The sequence below is a fragment of the Mauremys mutica genome, chromosome 2, assembly GCF_020497125.1.
Source record: "Mauremys mutica isolate MM-2020 ecotype Southern chromosome 2, ASM2049712v1, whole genome shotgun sequence".
NCBI lineage: Eukaryota > Metazoa > Chordata > Testudines > Geoemydidae > Mauremys > Mauremys mutica.
Genome location: NC_059073.1, coordinates 114762769 through 114778605, shown reverse-complemented (window position 1 = coordinate 114778605; position 15837 = coordinate 114762769). Strand labels below are relative to the sequence as shown.

General features: G+C 39.8%; 1 protein-coding gene across 4 annotated transcripts in view; it reads left to right on the top strand.

Annotated features, from left to right (window-relative positions):
* The window catches only part of NUP153 (nucleoporin 153), an 81540-nt gene that overhangs the window by 49673 nt on the left and 16030 nt on the right, over positions 1–15837 (top strand). For all 4 annotated transcript variants that reach the window (XM_045004940.1, XM_045004942.1, XM_045004941.1 and 1 more), the window contains 6 exons: positions 6237–6369; positions 8386–8523; positions 9606–9698; positions 9934–10021; positions 12547–12666; positions 13058–13681. In XM_045004940.1, coding sequence (XP_044860875.1) covers positions 6237–6369; positions 8386–8523; positions 9606–9698; positions 9934–10021; positions 12547–12666; positions 13058–13681 — 1196 coding nt within the window. The remainder of the gene's footprint in view (positions 1–6236; positions 6370–8385; positions 8524–9605; positions 9699–9933; positions 10022–12546; positions 12667–13057; positions 13682–15837) is intronic.

Genomic DNA, 15837 nt, shown 5'->3' with positions numbered 1-15837 from the left:
AAAGTTTTTTTGCGGGAGGGTGGCCACCTTAAGATCTGCTATTGTGTGGCCAGGGAAGTTGAAGTGTTCTCCTACAGGTTTTTGTATATTGCCATTCCTAATATCTGATTTGTGTCCATTTATCCTTTTCCTTAGAGACTGTCCAGTTTAGCTGATGTACATAGCAGAAGGGCATTGCTGGCATATGATGGCATATATTACATTGGTGGATGTGCAGGTGAATGAACCGGTGATGGTGTGACTGATCTGGTTAGGTCCTGTGATGGTGTTGCTGGTGTAGATATGTGGGCAGAGTTGGCATCGAGGTTTGTTGCATGGGTTGGTTCCTGAGCTAGAGTTACTATGGTGCGGTGTGCAGTTACTGGTGAGAATATGCTTCAGGTTGGCAGGTTGTCTGTGGGCGAGGACTGGCCTGCCACCCAAGCCTGTGAAAGTGTGGGATCATTGTTCAGGATGGGTTGTAGATCCCTGATGATGCGTTGGAGGGGCTTTAGCTGGGGACTGTATGTGATGGCCAGTGGAGTCCTGTTGGTTTCTTTCTTGGGTTTGTCTTGCAGTAGGAGGCTTCTGGGTACACGTCTGGCTCTGTTGATCTGTTTCCTTATTTCCTCGTGCGGGTACTGTAGTTTTGAGAATGCTTGGTGGAGATTTTCTAGGTGTTGGTCTCTGTCTGCGGGGTTAGAGCAGATACGGTTGTACCTCAGTGCTTGGCTGTAGACAATGGATCTTGTGGTGTGTCCGGGATGGAAGCTGGAGGCATGAAGGTAGGCATAGCAGTCGGTAGGTTTTCGGTATAGGGTGGTGTTAATGTGACCATCACTTATTAGCACCGTGGTGTCTAGGAAGTGGACCTCCCGTGTCAATTGGTCCAGGCTGAGGTTGATGGAGGGGTGGAAGCTGTTGAAATCGTGGTGGAATTTTTCCAGATTCTCCTTCCCATGGGTCCAGATGATGAAGATGTCATCAATGTAGCGTAGGTAGAGAAGGGGTGTGAGTGGACGGGAGCTGAGGAAGCGTTGTTCCAGGTCGGCCATAAAAATATTGGCATATTGTGGGGCCATGCGGGTGCCCATAGCGGTGCCACTGATCTGGAGATATATATTGTCATCAAATTTGAAATAGTTGTGTGTGAGGATAAAGGCACAGAGCTCAGCAACCAGTTGTGCTGTGGCATCATCAGGGATACTGTTCCTGACAGCTTGTATTCCATCAGTGTGGGGGATGTTTGTGTAGAGAGCCTCTACATCCATGGTGGCTAGGATGGTGTTTTCCTTTTTGTAAAGGAAGTAAGCAATATTTCTTGATCACACAACAGAATGTGAAACTGGGATTCTTTAGTTAAGGATTGTTTCTCAGAAATGGCATATGAAATGGCTGAAGTCTCTTAATATACACTTAGGAGAAAAGAGGGGAATGATGATAGATTACATTAATAACGATAGCAGTAATTATATTAAATGAAAAAAGGATACATGAGAATAATATGATTTACAGACAACCATTTATTAGCCAGTATGTGTCTTCCTACCAGCAAATGAAGACAGGAAATAAACAAAGTTCTTGCAATGTCACAAGACAATCCAGGAAGTTTTTGGAAAGTGTAGGGGACAATTTCCTGGTGCAAGTGCTGGAGGAACCAACTAGGGGCAAAGGCTCTTCTTGACCTGCTGCTCACAAACTGGGGAGAATTAGTAGGGGAAGCAAAAGTGGATGGGAACCTGGGAGGCAGTGACCATGAGATGGTCGAGTTCAAGATCCTGACACAAGGAAGAAAGGAGAGCAGCAGAATACGGACCATGGACTTCAGAAAAGCAGACTTTGACTCCCTCAGAGAACTGATGGGCGGGACCCCCTGGGAGAATAACATGAGGGGCGAAGGAGTCCAGGAGAGCTGGCTGTATTTTAAAGAATCCTTATTGAGGTTGCAGGAACAAACCATCCTGATGTGTAGAAAGAATAGTAAATATGACAGGTGACCAGCTTGGCTTAACAGTGAAATCCTTGCTGATCTTAAACACAAAAAAGACACTTACAAGAAGTGGAAGATTGGACAAATGACCAGGGAGGAGTATACAAATATTGCTCAGGCATACAGGTGTGAAATCAGGAAGGCCAACTCACACTTGGAGTTGCAGCTAGCAAGAGATGTTAAGAGTAACAAGAAGTGTTTCTGCAGGTATGTTAGCAACAAGAAGAAAGTCAAGGAAAGTGTGGGCCCTTTACTGAATGAGGGAGGCAACCTAGTGACAGAAGATGTGGAAAAAGCTAATGCACTCAATGCTTTTTTTGCCTCTGTCTTCACGAACAAGGTCAGCTCCCAGACTACTGCACTGGGCAGCCCAGCATGGGGAGGAGGTGACCAGCCCTTTGTGGAGAAAGAAGTGGTTCAGAACTATTTAGAAAAGCTGGATGAGCACAAATCCATGGGGCCTGATGCGCTGCATCCAAGGGTGCTAAAGGAGTTGGGCGGATGTGATTACAGAGCCATTGGCCATTATGTCTAAAAACTCATGTCGATTGGGGGAGGTCCTGGATGACTGGAAAAAGGCTAATGTAGTGCCCATCTTTAAAAAAGGGAAGGAGGAGGATCCGGGGAACTACAGGCCAGTCAGCCTCACCTTAGTCCCTGGAAAAATCATGGAGCAGGTCCTGAAGGAATCAATTCTGAAGCACTTAGAGGAGAGGAAAGTGATCAGGAACAGTCAGCATGGATTCACCAAGGGCAAGTCATGCCTGACTAACCTAATTACCTTCTATGAGGAGATAACTGGGTCTGTGGATGAGGGGAAAGCAGTGGATGTGTTATTCCTTGACTTTAGCAAAGCTTTTGATACGGTCTCCCACAGTATTCTTGCCAGCAAGTTAAAGAAGTATGGGCTGGATGAATGGACTATAAGGTGGACAGAAAGCTGGCTAGATCATCGGACTCAGCGGGTAGTGATCAATGGCTCCATGTCTAGTTGGCAGCTGGTATCAAGCGGAGTGCCCCAAGGGTCAGTCCTCGGGCCGGTTTTGTTCAATATCTTTATTAATGATCGGGAGGATGGTGCGGACTGCACTCTCAGTAAGTTTGCAGATGACACTAAACTGGGAGGAGTGGTAGATATGCTGGAGGGTAGGAATAGGATACAGAGGGACCTAGACAAATTAGAGGATTGGGCCAAAAGAAACCTGATGAGGTTCAACAAGGACAAGTGCAGAGTCCTGCATTTAGGACGGAAGAATCCCATGCCCTGATACAGACTAGGGACTGAATGGCTAGGCAGCAGTTCTGCAGAAAAGGACCTAGGGGTTACAGTGGACGAGAAGGTGGATATGAGTCAACAGTGTGCCCTTGTTACCAAGAAGGCTAACGGCATTTTGGGCTGTATAAGTAGGGGCATTGCCAGCAGATCGAGGGACGTGATCATTCCCCTCCATTCGACATTGGTAAGGCCTTATCTGGAGTACTGTGTCTGGTTTTGGGCCCCATACTACAAGAAGGTTGTAGAAAAATTGGAAAGAGTCCAGTGGAGAGCAACAAAAATGATTAGGGGGCTGGAGCACATGATTTATGAGGAGAGGCTGAGGGAACTGGGATTGTTTAGTCTGCAGAAGAGAAGAATGAGGTGGGATTTGATAGCTGCCTTCAACTACCTGAAAGGGGGTTCCAAAGAGGATGGCTCTAGACTGTTCTCAGTGGTAGCAGATGACAGAACAAGGAGTAATGGTCTTAAGTTGCAGTGGGGGAAGTTTAGGTTGGATTCTAGGAAAAACGTTTTCGCTAGGAGCGTGGCGAAGCACTGGAATGGGTTTCCTAGGGAGGTGGTGGAATCTCCTTCCTTAGAGGTTATTAAGGTCAGGCTTGACAAAGCCCTGTCTGGGATGATTTAGTTGGGAATTGGTTCTGCTTTGAGGAGGGGGTTGGACTAGATGACCTCCTGATATTCCAACCCTGATATTCTATGATTCTTGTAGAGGGGGCTGTTTGGCTGCTGAGGCGTTGTAATTTCCCTTCTCCAGGAAGTGTCGTCAGTTTTCCAGCTAGCTGAACTAGATTTCTGATATTACCTTAGCTCCTTTAGCAATTCTATCAGGATTAGATGTTGTAGAAGTAAGGCATTTTGCAATAAAGATGTTTTTCTTTGTTCATCTGGGCACTCTGTATGGTAGCAGCCTCACTTTTTCCTAATAGTTTGGAATGTGAAACCTTGGTTTAAGGTGCTCTAAGTTGACCTACCACTTCCTATGACATGGCAGAAGTAACCCCCCTAGTGCACTAGCCTCTGTGGTTCCACCTGTCCTATCTTGTCTCACCTTCAGTTTTGTCCCATGATATTGAAGAGTATATTAACCTAGCAACCAATTGATGCATCAGTTCTATTGTACGCATATGGTTACTACAGTAAGGTAGTTTCTCTCTGAGGGAAGTTCTTTTGAGTGTGACCCAGTACCATTTTCTTAGTTGTATCTCATGCTCTTTGTGGAAGGTGGCATGGCCTTATCAGATGCTTTGCTGTGTGTAATATACAGGACAAATTGCTGCTTCATCCCTAGCCCTCACCCCCTTGGAGCAATTCTGTGGTCCTTGGAAATGATTACCTGGTTTTCTTCTATGATTTTTCTCAACTTTCATAGCCTCAGTATCAGTTTCAGTTTAGCATTTCCCCCTCAAAATGGATTATTCTGTAGTGGAAATAGAATTTTTCTCACAAGATATCCTCTGCATGAAGATAATGAACTTATACAAAGCCTGACCTTTGTGGATTTCTACTCTTCTGCAGAAGGGATAATCACATCCTTTTTTATATTTTTTTTGCAAGAGAGTCGATCCAGTTGCATTAATTGATCAAGAGAGTCTGCACTCTAATCTGTGGGTCTGTTTAGTTCTTGGATGGCTCTTGATAAGAAACGAAGGAAGTCCCTTAGGATTTTTGCAGAAGTTTTTCATATGTGAAATCTGGGTAAGGACTTGTAAGTCAGAATCTTTCCTTTATGGACAGAGGAGTGTCTTCCTCCGTAAGTGACAAACAGGTGTATGCAGAAAAGGTTACATATTTTGTATAAGAGTCTAAGTCAGGCTCTGGTGCAGGAGTAGTTAAATTGAGTAAAATATGAAATTTCTAAAATTCTTGCTGCTCTTTAAGTTTGGATAGTTAAGGCTGAGCATCCAAGTGCTAGTTAGGCTTTAAGAGGCAAGAGTGCTCTTCCATAGGTTCCCATCAGAGCTAGAGAGATTATTCTGGAGCACCTGACAAGGTTAAACCAGGGCTCTGCCCTCATCCTCAAGGGGACTTGACCTGGGGCTTAAAAGCCTTTGTGTGTGCTTAAACCTACCTTTTTAGTAGTCACCTGTTTGGCCAGAAGAAGAGCTTCAATATAGGATTTCTTCTTTGCTTTGGGCACTTCTATGTCTTTCTTCATCTGGGCAAGGTGTAATGCTCGATCTTGTTCCTTTTTCCTTAATTTCCTTGGGTAGTTTTTCCACTTGGGTTAGGATATCTTTCCCCTTTGTTCTGTCCAGGCTTTTGGAATGAAAAAGAGAAAATTCCGTTACACTTTATAAATCCCTTTGATGTATGTATATCTGAAAAGAATTCTGGAATGTTAACACGTCAGAAAACCTCTTTGTTCTGTTGAGGGCCATACGAAAGATGCAATAGCTTCTAAGGCTTCTGTCTCTCACTGTCATGCTGCAGAAACTGGAGTCTCTGCCTTCTGTCAAGGTTCGTTCCATAACAGTGGTAGACAGGTACCTTGACATCCTTTTTATATTTTCTCTATGCTGAAATCTTGATGTGTCAGTGTTTGCATGTAGTCTGATCTGTTCTCCCTCCCACAATACCCATTCTATCTGGTCTCTCATTTGGTGGTGGGTATTTCATTTGAAATGTCCACTGTCCAGGCTAGCAATAAGGGATGTGGGAGAATAACACATTTTACTAGTTAACTTAATTTTTCCATCTTCTTCTCTGCTGGCTCAGACATTACACCTTGTGGAGTTGGGACTGTTTCTGATTGATTGATTTTTTGATTGATTGACTCTTTATTTTGGTTGTAGCTCTTTCTGTTTAGCAATATTCTTATTACTTGGGATGTCTATTTGACCAACACAAGACAACTTGGACAAGAACTTTGCTTTTTCCAGACTGTTGGTAGGAATGTTTCTGTTCCAGCCCGGACAGAGGGCATAAGAGCTTAAAACAATTAAGTAATAAGAGTGCGCTCTAATCATATACTGTTTATTTCTGTGACAGCAATTTCACATACCCCAAATTCAGTACACCTGCATCCAATGGATTATATTCTGGAGTGGGAGGTGGTGGAGGTGGCAAGATGAGAAAGGAAAGAGGAGTACACTATGTATCTCAACCAGGACAAGAAAAACAGGTAAGAGAAAATACTTCAGCTAAATTGCTCTATCACAATGTAATTTTTCAAAGCATGGATGCAGTGAAACTGAAATATTTGGCTCCTAAGAGACTACACAAAAAATTAATAGTTACAAGCCAGTCATGTTTGTACATAGCCCAGACCCCATTGTGTTAGGGAATGATTGAAGCTCCTGGGTGCTAGGATAACATAAATAATAATAATTAATTCTGTTGGATATATAGGCCCAAGTCTTCAAAGAGCCGCTGATTTTGTATGCCTCAATTTTGGTGCTCAACTTGAGACACTGGCCCTGATTTTTCAGAAGTGCTGAGCCACTTCCATCTCCAGCTGAAGTCAATAGAGGCTGCAGCTGCTTATCACTTCTGTAAATCAGGCCCTAGACTTCTGAAGTTGGGCACCCAAAATGAGAGGCTGCATTTGGAAATTTTGGCTATATTACTTTAGGGGTTCTTCCAGTTGTATTGTAGGGTTTCTCACTAGCAGCTGAATTAATCTATACAGGAAACACTGAGTAAATGTCAGGGTAACATATACGGTTTATTTTTTAAAGGATTGAAATATTAAATAAGTGGCAGTAAGCAAATATAAGGTATTACTTAAATTCATAATTCTATCTTATATGACTTAACCATATAGAACAAATCAAAAAATTGAAATGGAATAAAGCTGAAGATAATACTATATGTGCATGCAAAAATATTAAATATGTTAGAGCTCTGTGAGTGACATTGACTGATGCTTCCCAGGTGCACAAATCAGCCACTCCGTCTTTATTTTTTCATCAAAAAATCAATTTAATAAAACACACAAATAGTAGTACATGTCCACAGAATTATGTCTGTGTTTAGTGTCTCAAATATGTGTAGTCTAAAGCATAAAATAAACTATACACTGCCTCTTTTGTCTTAAATATAGAGTTATCAATCGTTAGACTAATCTTTTGACTGAACTGATGTAGAGAGAAAATCCAGCTGGATATTGGAAATCTGTAGCACAAATAAGAGAACTTAGTATAAAGATTTGATGGGCCTAATTTTCATTAAATATGTTGAAATGAACCAATATAGAAGTTGAGAACCCAAATTCCTTTGGGTATAAACACAGGAAGAAAGTTAGGTCTTATTTTATCCACACTTAATTGTTTCTGCATAGATCCAAGTGCCACTAATGAGTTGTCATTAAATTAGTTAAATCTTTATAATACCCAGTTTAATTTTAGCAGCTAAATACCTTAAAAGAAATGTCTTTATTCTTCAGTAGCTTCTGTGTTTGTTCCATAATTGTCTTGCACCTTACCTTAAACTATATGACATACCATGAAGTCAGACAGGATACTAGACCGGATTGACCACTGGTCTGATCCAGTGTGACAATTCCTGTGTTCCTAAAATAGGGCTTATGATATTTTGTGTCTCTGTGATGTATAAAGAAGGCCTGAAAGATTTGTTTTTTGTTTGTTTTGTTTTTTAAAAAAGAACAAAACTTGCTTTCTCTGTTTCTTACCTTAGAAATATCAGAAACTTCAAGACTGGTCTTCCTTAGCTTTGCTAGAGGATTTCTTGCATATCTCAGCATGTATTGAAATCCCACATCTTAATTAAAGAATAGGGAGGATCAACTAGCAAAACTATCATTTCTCTAGAATTTTAGTTATTAAAGTTAAATGATGTTAACAACAAAAACAAGTTTTAAATGGAGAGGAACAACTCAGACTATCTTTCATTCTACATTATTTTTATGGCACATCTTATGGGCAATGGTTGAATTAGCAACTTTGAGACAGTCTTCCCTGTTCGACCTACTGTACACATGATGATCATAGCATACCCGTGGAAAGTGCCTGCCAAAGGTTAAAAAAATTCTAGTAGACTGGGATGGGGGATTGGATATATTTTTATCATTTTATTTTAAATTTGGCTTTGCGGCTTTTAATTTTGTATAGATATTAGAGGGAGAAAAGTAGTTTCTAATGTAGAATAGAAAAATAACTTAATAAATGTACAATTTTAGGAGGTGGAGGCACCAGTACTACCCAAAATACCCTTACCAATTAATACTACATCACTGCCTAACTTCAGCTTTGGCTCCCTCGCCAGTACTACTGTGTCGTCATCACCAATCACTAATACACAACCAGTGATTAACAAGGTAATTTTTTACAGTATATGTACTTAAAACTTCACAGGATTAGAATTGGTTTGTCTTATTCATTCTCTGTGTTGCGTATCAGATATGTTCTTAGTCAGGGTTCTTGAACTGGGGGTCTGGACCCCTCAGGGGGGCACAAGGTTATTGCATGGAGGGTCGCAAGATGCCAGCCTCCACCCCAAACCCCGCTTCCCCTCCAGCATTTATAATGGTGTTAAATATATTTAAAAGTGTTTTTAATTTATAAGGGCGGTCACACTCGGAGGCTTGCTAAGTTATAGGGGTCACCAGTACAAAAGTTTGAGAACCACTGTTCTTAGTGGTATTAAGGGGTAGACTAAGTAGTATTAGCTTATGGCCAGTTGAGTAAATGAGGGTCTTTATATTCTGATGTGTAATGAGATTGCAGAAAGATTTTTATGTAGTTTCACAAAGTTGTTGGATTAATTATTGGATGGATTAATTATTGGATAATACTGATGTATGGCTTCTGGAAGTGATCTGGAAAGCCTGTTATGGTTATTATATGCCAAGATTTATTCAACAGTTTAGAAGTACCATAAATGGCATTGGAAGCATCAGTAGGAAAGAAATGTCATCACAGTAATTTGTGTATATAACTGCAATAAAAATAAACATTAAGAATGTCTAGACACATTTTAATATTTGTGTACAGTTTTTTTTTAAAAAAAGAATCAGATGCCCATTTATTTTTGGAGGGGCCTGGTAAATGTTGAGTTGAATTTAAGATTGTTTAGGTGCTGGCTGCATTTTTGTACCTTAACATATTTGAATATATTTTCAGTGTAACCTCAACTCTGAATTTTCTGAGTTTATACCATATGGTTTTGGAATAATTAAAACATGACTCTAATATATTTTACCAAAAACTACTGATATGTACTCTGAACCTTAATTGCATTTCATCATAGTTCTTGTCTGGGAATTATAAACGTCAAAACTAGCTTTCCCAAGTTCATTGCAGAACTCCTTATATTTTTATAGCCTTAAATAGCTAGTGTTTTTTCTTTCAACATATTTTCTTTTTACATAGTCTTAATTTTTTTAATTTTGAAATTTAGATGCAACCAGCAAGTAATGCTAGCAGTCCTGTGTTCAGATTTTCATCTCCAATTGTAAAATCTACTGAGGCAGAAGTGCTACCTCCACTGTCTGTAAGTAATGCATGTAGAAACTCAACTGTTCCTGAAGCTTTTGCTGTAGGCTTAGCAAAACATTTCAAAACAGTAAAGTGGCATTAGTGGCAAATAATAGATAGGTTTCGATATTCAGTTGGATTCCAAATAAATTGTATGCCAGAGAATTGAAATCCAAATTTGTACTTGTGTGTTAGACTGGATTAAGATTTCTTCCTTTTGGCATTGAAAAGATTTTTTTTTTCTTTATCAGATTGGGTTTACGTTTAGTGTTCCTGTTGTGAAATCAACACAAGCTTCTGGATCCAGTGATACTCCAGTGCCACTTCTGATTAGCCCAGGTAACTAAAACTCCAGCATTTCAGACCTGAAATGTTTTATTTTTTCTAGCACTAGATCTGGCTGGTAGGCATATCCCAGCTGAACTGTCTAACCCCACCATTTGCATGCTCTCAGATGGGGATCATTTTCCACCAGATATTGGAACTAGTGTGTCACCTTTCCTCCTATAGGCTGCTATTTTATCCATTTGTGTTTCAATCACAATGCCTAAGTTATGATCATTAGCGTGTTTGGTTTACCTTGAGACTTGAAATTTTATTTCTCTGACTTGTTCCTTCTGAAAGCAATAACAGTTCCCAACCGCAACCCTAAATATTTCTCTCTTCCCTGTTGCAAAAGATGTTTTTTACTTACATAGCCAGGGTTTCTTCTGGCATAGTGTGTTATATGAAAATGCCAGTGAAATGCTATCATGTAAAGCATACTTTAATTTGTGCGGAAGTTATGCAGACACTGTAAATTTAAACTACACTACTGTTGGAATACTTTTATATACCATTGTTACAAACAGCACCTAAGATTACTGTAGTGAAAGGTTATAGAGAAAAAAAATATTTTAGTTTAACTTTCTGCATTTGATAGCATTTTTTTTAATATTCAGTTTCTCCTGTTAGTGGGTGTCCTGCACGCAGCAAATGTTAGAATTTAAGGGGGGAAAAAAAAAGGAAAATCTGATTTTTAAACTACAGAAACTGGCAGGGAGACTCAAGGGCCCTGAAAGTATATTTGACTAATTTTTTTCTAAATTGACTGTTTCAGATTGTTGTTTGTTTAAAATGATACGTCAAATCCACATCTTACACACTAAGGAATTTCAAAACACTTGCTGTGCTGTAGTTACTGAAGTAACAGAAGAAAGTCCTGTTATTAACTTATTCCCTTCCCTTCTGAATCTTAATAGCTGTATTCCATCAAAACTGGGGTAACTTCCCAGATTTTTTAGGAACTCTTTCTAAATGTCATTTATTAAAACTGCATATTTGTGCCACCACAGTTCATGTTGTCTCACTATTTTAATGATGAAATCCTATCTCGGGGTATTTATAATTTAGACATAGAAATTGTCTTACCAGAACTTTGGCACATATGGCCCCAGTCTAACAGTACAAAAAGTAATAAAAATGGATCTGACATATTAAAAAGTGAGTGGATTAAAAAGTAGTTTACAATGTACTTTGTGTCAGATCAATCATACAAATGCTATATTTATAGTCCAAGAGACTGAAGTCTTCTATCCATAAACAGGCACAATAATAGCAGTGTGACAGGAAGATCATTCTCTAAGTATAAAATGTTGGTAGCTTGAAAGCAACTCTTTTCTCTCCTTTTGAGACATCCTCTTTCCCATTCCCTCTCTTAATTGAAAGCCCTAAGAGTTTGTTTTCAATGATAGCAAGGAACAAAGAAAATCTTCTTGGGGAAAATTGCAATAGTAGATGTGAATACTACAGCATATAACTACAGTAAAATGAAAATCAGAATTTCTGTTTCTATTTCTTTTCGGCCTCAAGTGGAACAAAAAGTTAAAATACCAAAAAAAATTTTCAAAACAAAAAGTTCTGAAAAATTTATTCAGAAGTGGCAAAACGTGTTTACATATGAGCATTTTTGACCAGAACAAAATGTGTTGATATTTCCAAATTGAAACCTTTTGTTTCAGTTCAGTTCAGTTCAGTGTTAAGTTGCATCTCCTCCTGGTGCTGCATTGTCTCATTGGATTTGTAGTTCGGGTGCCTCATGCCTTCATTCTCCCTTAGGGACTGGGCTCTCTAGCCATCCTACATCTCCCATGATACATTAATAGTCATGTGACTCCCATGATGCATCATATGGCCCAGTCACAGGAGAGATTGTTTCATCAGCATCATTGGAGAAGGGAGCCTAATGCATAGCAAAGAATGGAGGCATGATAAATCTGAACTACAACTCTCATGGGGCAAAGTGACAGGATAGGAAGATGCAGTTTAATCTTGAACTGACTTTATAAACCAAATGTTTTGGTTCATTTCAACAAACAGAAATATTTTTATTTGGCATGAACTGACCCAAAGTGAAATATTTTCCTGTTGGAGAAAATAGAAATTAAAAAAACCCATCAAAATCAATTTTTTTCTATGAAAAATTTCAGTTTTACAGAAACTGCATTTTCTGTGTTTTTTAAAAAATGGTTTTTTATGGAAAATTCCCAACCAGCTCTACATCCAACCTTTCTTTGTAGGAGTCTGCATTAATTGTATTATGCTTGTCAACTAAGTTGAAAGTGGGAGGTTATGTAAATGTTTCTTAAAATTAGAAAGTAACCTTGTAATTATACATAAAAAGTTGGTTGGACTTGTATGGTTCTTGTAATAATACACTAAGTTTCTATCCTGTGTGAACATAAAATTTTAAAAATCAAATCTTGGAAAGTAGGAAGACTTTTTTTGAAGAGTTTGTATTTTTGGGAGGGATGGAAGAAGGAAATAACCTTTTGATTTGGTTTGAGCGTGTTTCTCCATGAAAGTAGTAAACTTTCTGTTTAAAGGTACCACTGCTGTAAATAGCACCAGCAATAAGAAGAAAGAAAAGGAAGAGTACGATGGCGCCTTCAAGCCTGCAAAAGTCTTGAAAGAAGGGAGTGTACTGGATCTTCTAAAAAGCCCTGGTGAGATAATGGGTTCCATTTAAAAAGAACTTACAGTAAAACCTGGACTAGTATGTAGTGTTGCATTTATAGAGAAACTTTAATTAAATCATTCATCTAAGATTAAATATTGCTGACAAATTGAAAACAAGCTCAGTGTTGAAATACTGAATGGTAGTCCACTGTGGTACAGGACTCCCAACATTAACAGTGGGGAAAAAAAACGGCTGGATGGTGTGAAGCTTTTTTACAGTGGCTTTACCACTTGTGTTTTTATGGTACTGGAGACCTCTCCCATCCCCAGGACCCCCGTATATATCTCCTGTTGTGTGGTAAGATGAATGAGGACTAAAAAGAGTTCCTCAAAGGAGCTAATGTAAATGTACCTGATTTTGTGTTTATATCTTTCTAGACTTTACTTCTCTGAAGACACACACCCCTACAGCCACACAGCCTGTTTCAACAAGCACAGAAGTTTATACACGGCCTGCAATAAGTAATTTTTCTGCAGGTTCATTGGGATTTAGAGAGACCTCTAAACAAGCTTCATCATATTGGCGCTGTGACACATGTCTCTTACAAAACAAGGCAAGAGACAACAAATGCATAACCTGTCAAGCTGCTAAAGTGCCAACAGCAGATCCTGCTAAACAGACTGGAACGTTGACTCTAAGCAGCACTGTTAAATCAACTGCTCCTGCAACAGGAACACTGGGCTTCGGAGACAAATTTAAAACAGCAGCAGGAACATGGGATTGTGATACATGTCTAGTCCAGAATAAACCTGAAGCTACAAAATGTGTGGCCTGTGAGACACCAAAGCCTGGAACCGGAGTAAAGCCTGCTCTGACATTGCCAGTGGTCGCAGAAAATACAATAACAGTGACTTCCTCTCCTAGCTGCACTGAAACTACAGTCACTTTGGGGTTTGGAGACAAATTCAAAAAACCGAAGGGTTCTTGGGACTGTACAGTGTGCCTTGTGTCAAATAAGGCGGAAGACAGTAAATGTGTAGCTTGTCAGTGTGAGAGACCAGGTATGATTTTTTTTTTTTTGTATTTTAGCTCTCCATGCTTGCAAATTTACTTAAATATTTTTTTAAAAAGCCCTTGTCTTTAAAAAGCATTCTATTTAATTTGAAGCGTAAAGTACAGAATAGTGAATACTCTGGTTTTAACATTGAGGGATTAAGATTAATGTATAAGCTCTTTAACACATCTGTCTCATGACTTGTGTGACTAAATATCTGATCTTGCATCCGACGAAGTGAGTATTCACCCACGAAAGCTCATGCTCCAAAACGTCTGTTAGTCTATAAGGTGCCACAGGACTCTTTGCTGCTTTTACAGATCCAGAGTAACACAGCTACCCCTCTGATATCTGATTCTGTTTTCTGGTTACCATTTATTCCAAGTTTCTGCTTGTGGGCCACTGCTTTGGAACTAGCATCTGCTTCTCCTCATTGCCTGAAATGAGGTAGTTCTGCCTCAAAAGGTTACTCTTCCCTAAGCTGTAGCCCATCTTCCAGCACAAGTTGATAATTTAGTTAAACTCCTTTTGCAAGACAAATGACTCATTATCCTATGGCTTTTGTAGTACTGCATTATAAAGAGGAGAAGGAAACCACATTGTCTTGAACTGTGGTTCCAAAAACTCTTCAAAAACATGTTTACAGATGTACAAATGTGTACTCATCAGAGAATGAAGGTAGGAATGGACTTCTAGTTTATATCCTGGCAGTGTGGCCACATTCCTTTTATGCTTAAGTAGCTATCAGTCCATTATCTCTTGACTTCTAGAGGGCAAGGGAGAGCTTCAGCTATGTATTCTTCCTTAATATAAGCACATAACTATTTTGCTATGACTGAGAAATAACAAGAATTTGTGCTGTAAGTTGGGGACATATCAGTTGGAAAAGACCTAGGTGCATTGATCAATCACTGGATGACTATGTCGCCATGAAAAAGGCTGATGCAATCCTAGGATGCATCAGGCGAGGTATTTCCAGTAGAGACAGGGAAGTGTTATTACCATTGTACAAGGCACTTGTGAAAGATGAATTCAGACTGTAACAAAAACAGAGCAGGGCTACTAGCACGATCAGAGGAATGGAGAACCTAACTTACAAGAGGAGACTTAAGGGGCTTGGCTTGTTTAGCCTAACAGAACGAAGCCTGAAGGGAGATGATTGCTCTCCATAAATACATCAAAGGGATAAAACACCAGGGAAGGGGAGGAGTTATTTAAGGGCCAATGTTGGCATAAGAACAAATGGTTATAAACTGGCCATCAAGTTTATACTTGAAATTAGACAAAGGTTTCTAACCGTCAGAGGAATAAAGTTCTTTATCAGCCTTCCAAGGGGAGTAATGGGGGCATAAAACCCAACTTGTTTCAAGACTATCTTTTATGAGTTTATGGAGGTGATGGTACGATGAGGTTTCCTATAATGGTATATGGCCCATTCGCGACTACTATTAGCAAATATCTCCAGTAGCCAGAGATGGGACGGTAGGTAGGGCTCTGAGTTACTACAGAGAATTCTTTCCTGCGTGTGTCTGGTGCATGTTGCCCACCTGTCAGGGTCTGATTGCCATATTTGGGGCCAGGAAGGAACTTTTTCCCAGGACAGATTGGCAGAGACCCTGGGGGGGGGTTGCATTCCTCTGCAGTGTGGGGTACAGGTTACTTGCTGGTCTGAGCTAGTGTAAATGGTGGATTCTCCATAACGTGAAGTCTTTAAATCATGATTTGAGGACTTCAGTAACACAGCCAGGGCCTATTACAGGAGTGGGTGGGTGAGGTTCTGTGGCCTGTGATGTACAGGTCAGACTAAATGATCATGATGGCTCCTTCTGGCCTCTGAGATGCTACCTGCATATACTTTCATTTTTACAACAGTTGAAGAGAACCACTCTTCCTTGCAGAAGCTTTGAGCTCTTTATAAATATGTTTTGACCCTGACTGCATCTGATTTTTGTTTGTAGTGCATAAAATTAATATATGTTTTGATTTTTATTTATAATTTTATGCACCTGACTGCCACGTGGCTACTTTCAGTAAAGCTGGGCAGGAACAGAATGAAGGGAGATGCACTGAAATAAGGCCATCTATCTTTAGGCATAAAACTAGGAACATCTCCAAGTTGGGGCACCTTTTGCAGGAATAGGCATCCACAGAGAGAGCAGCTAG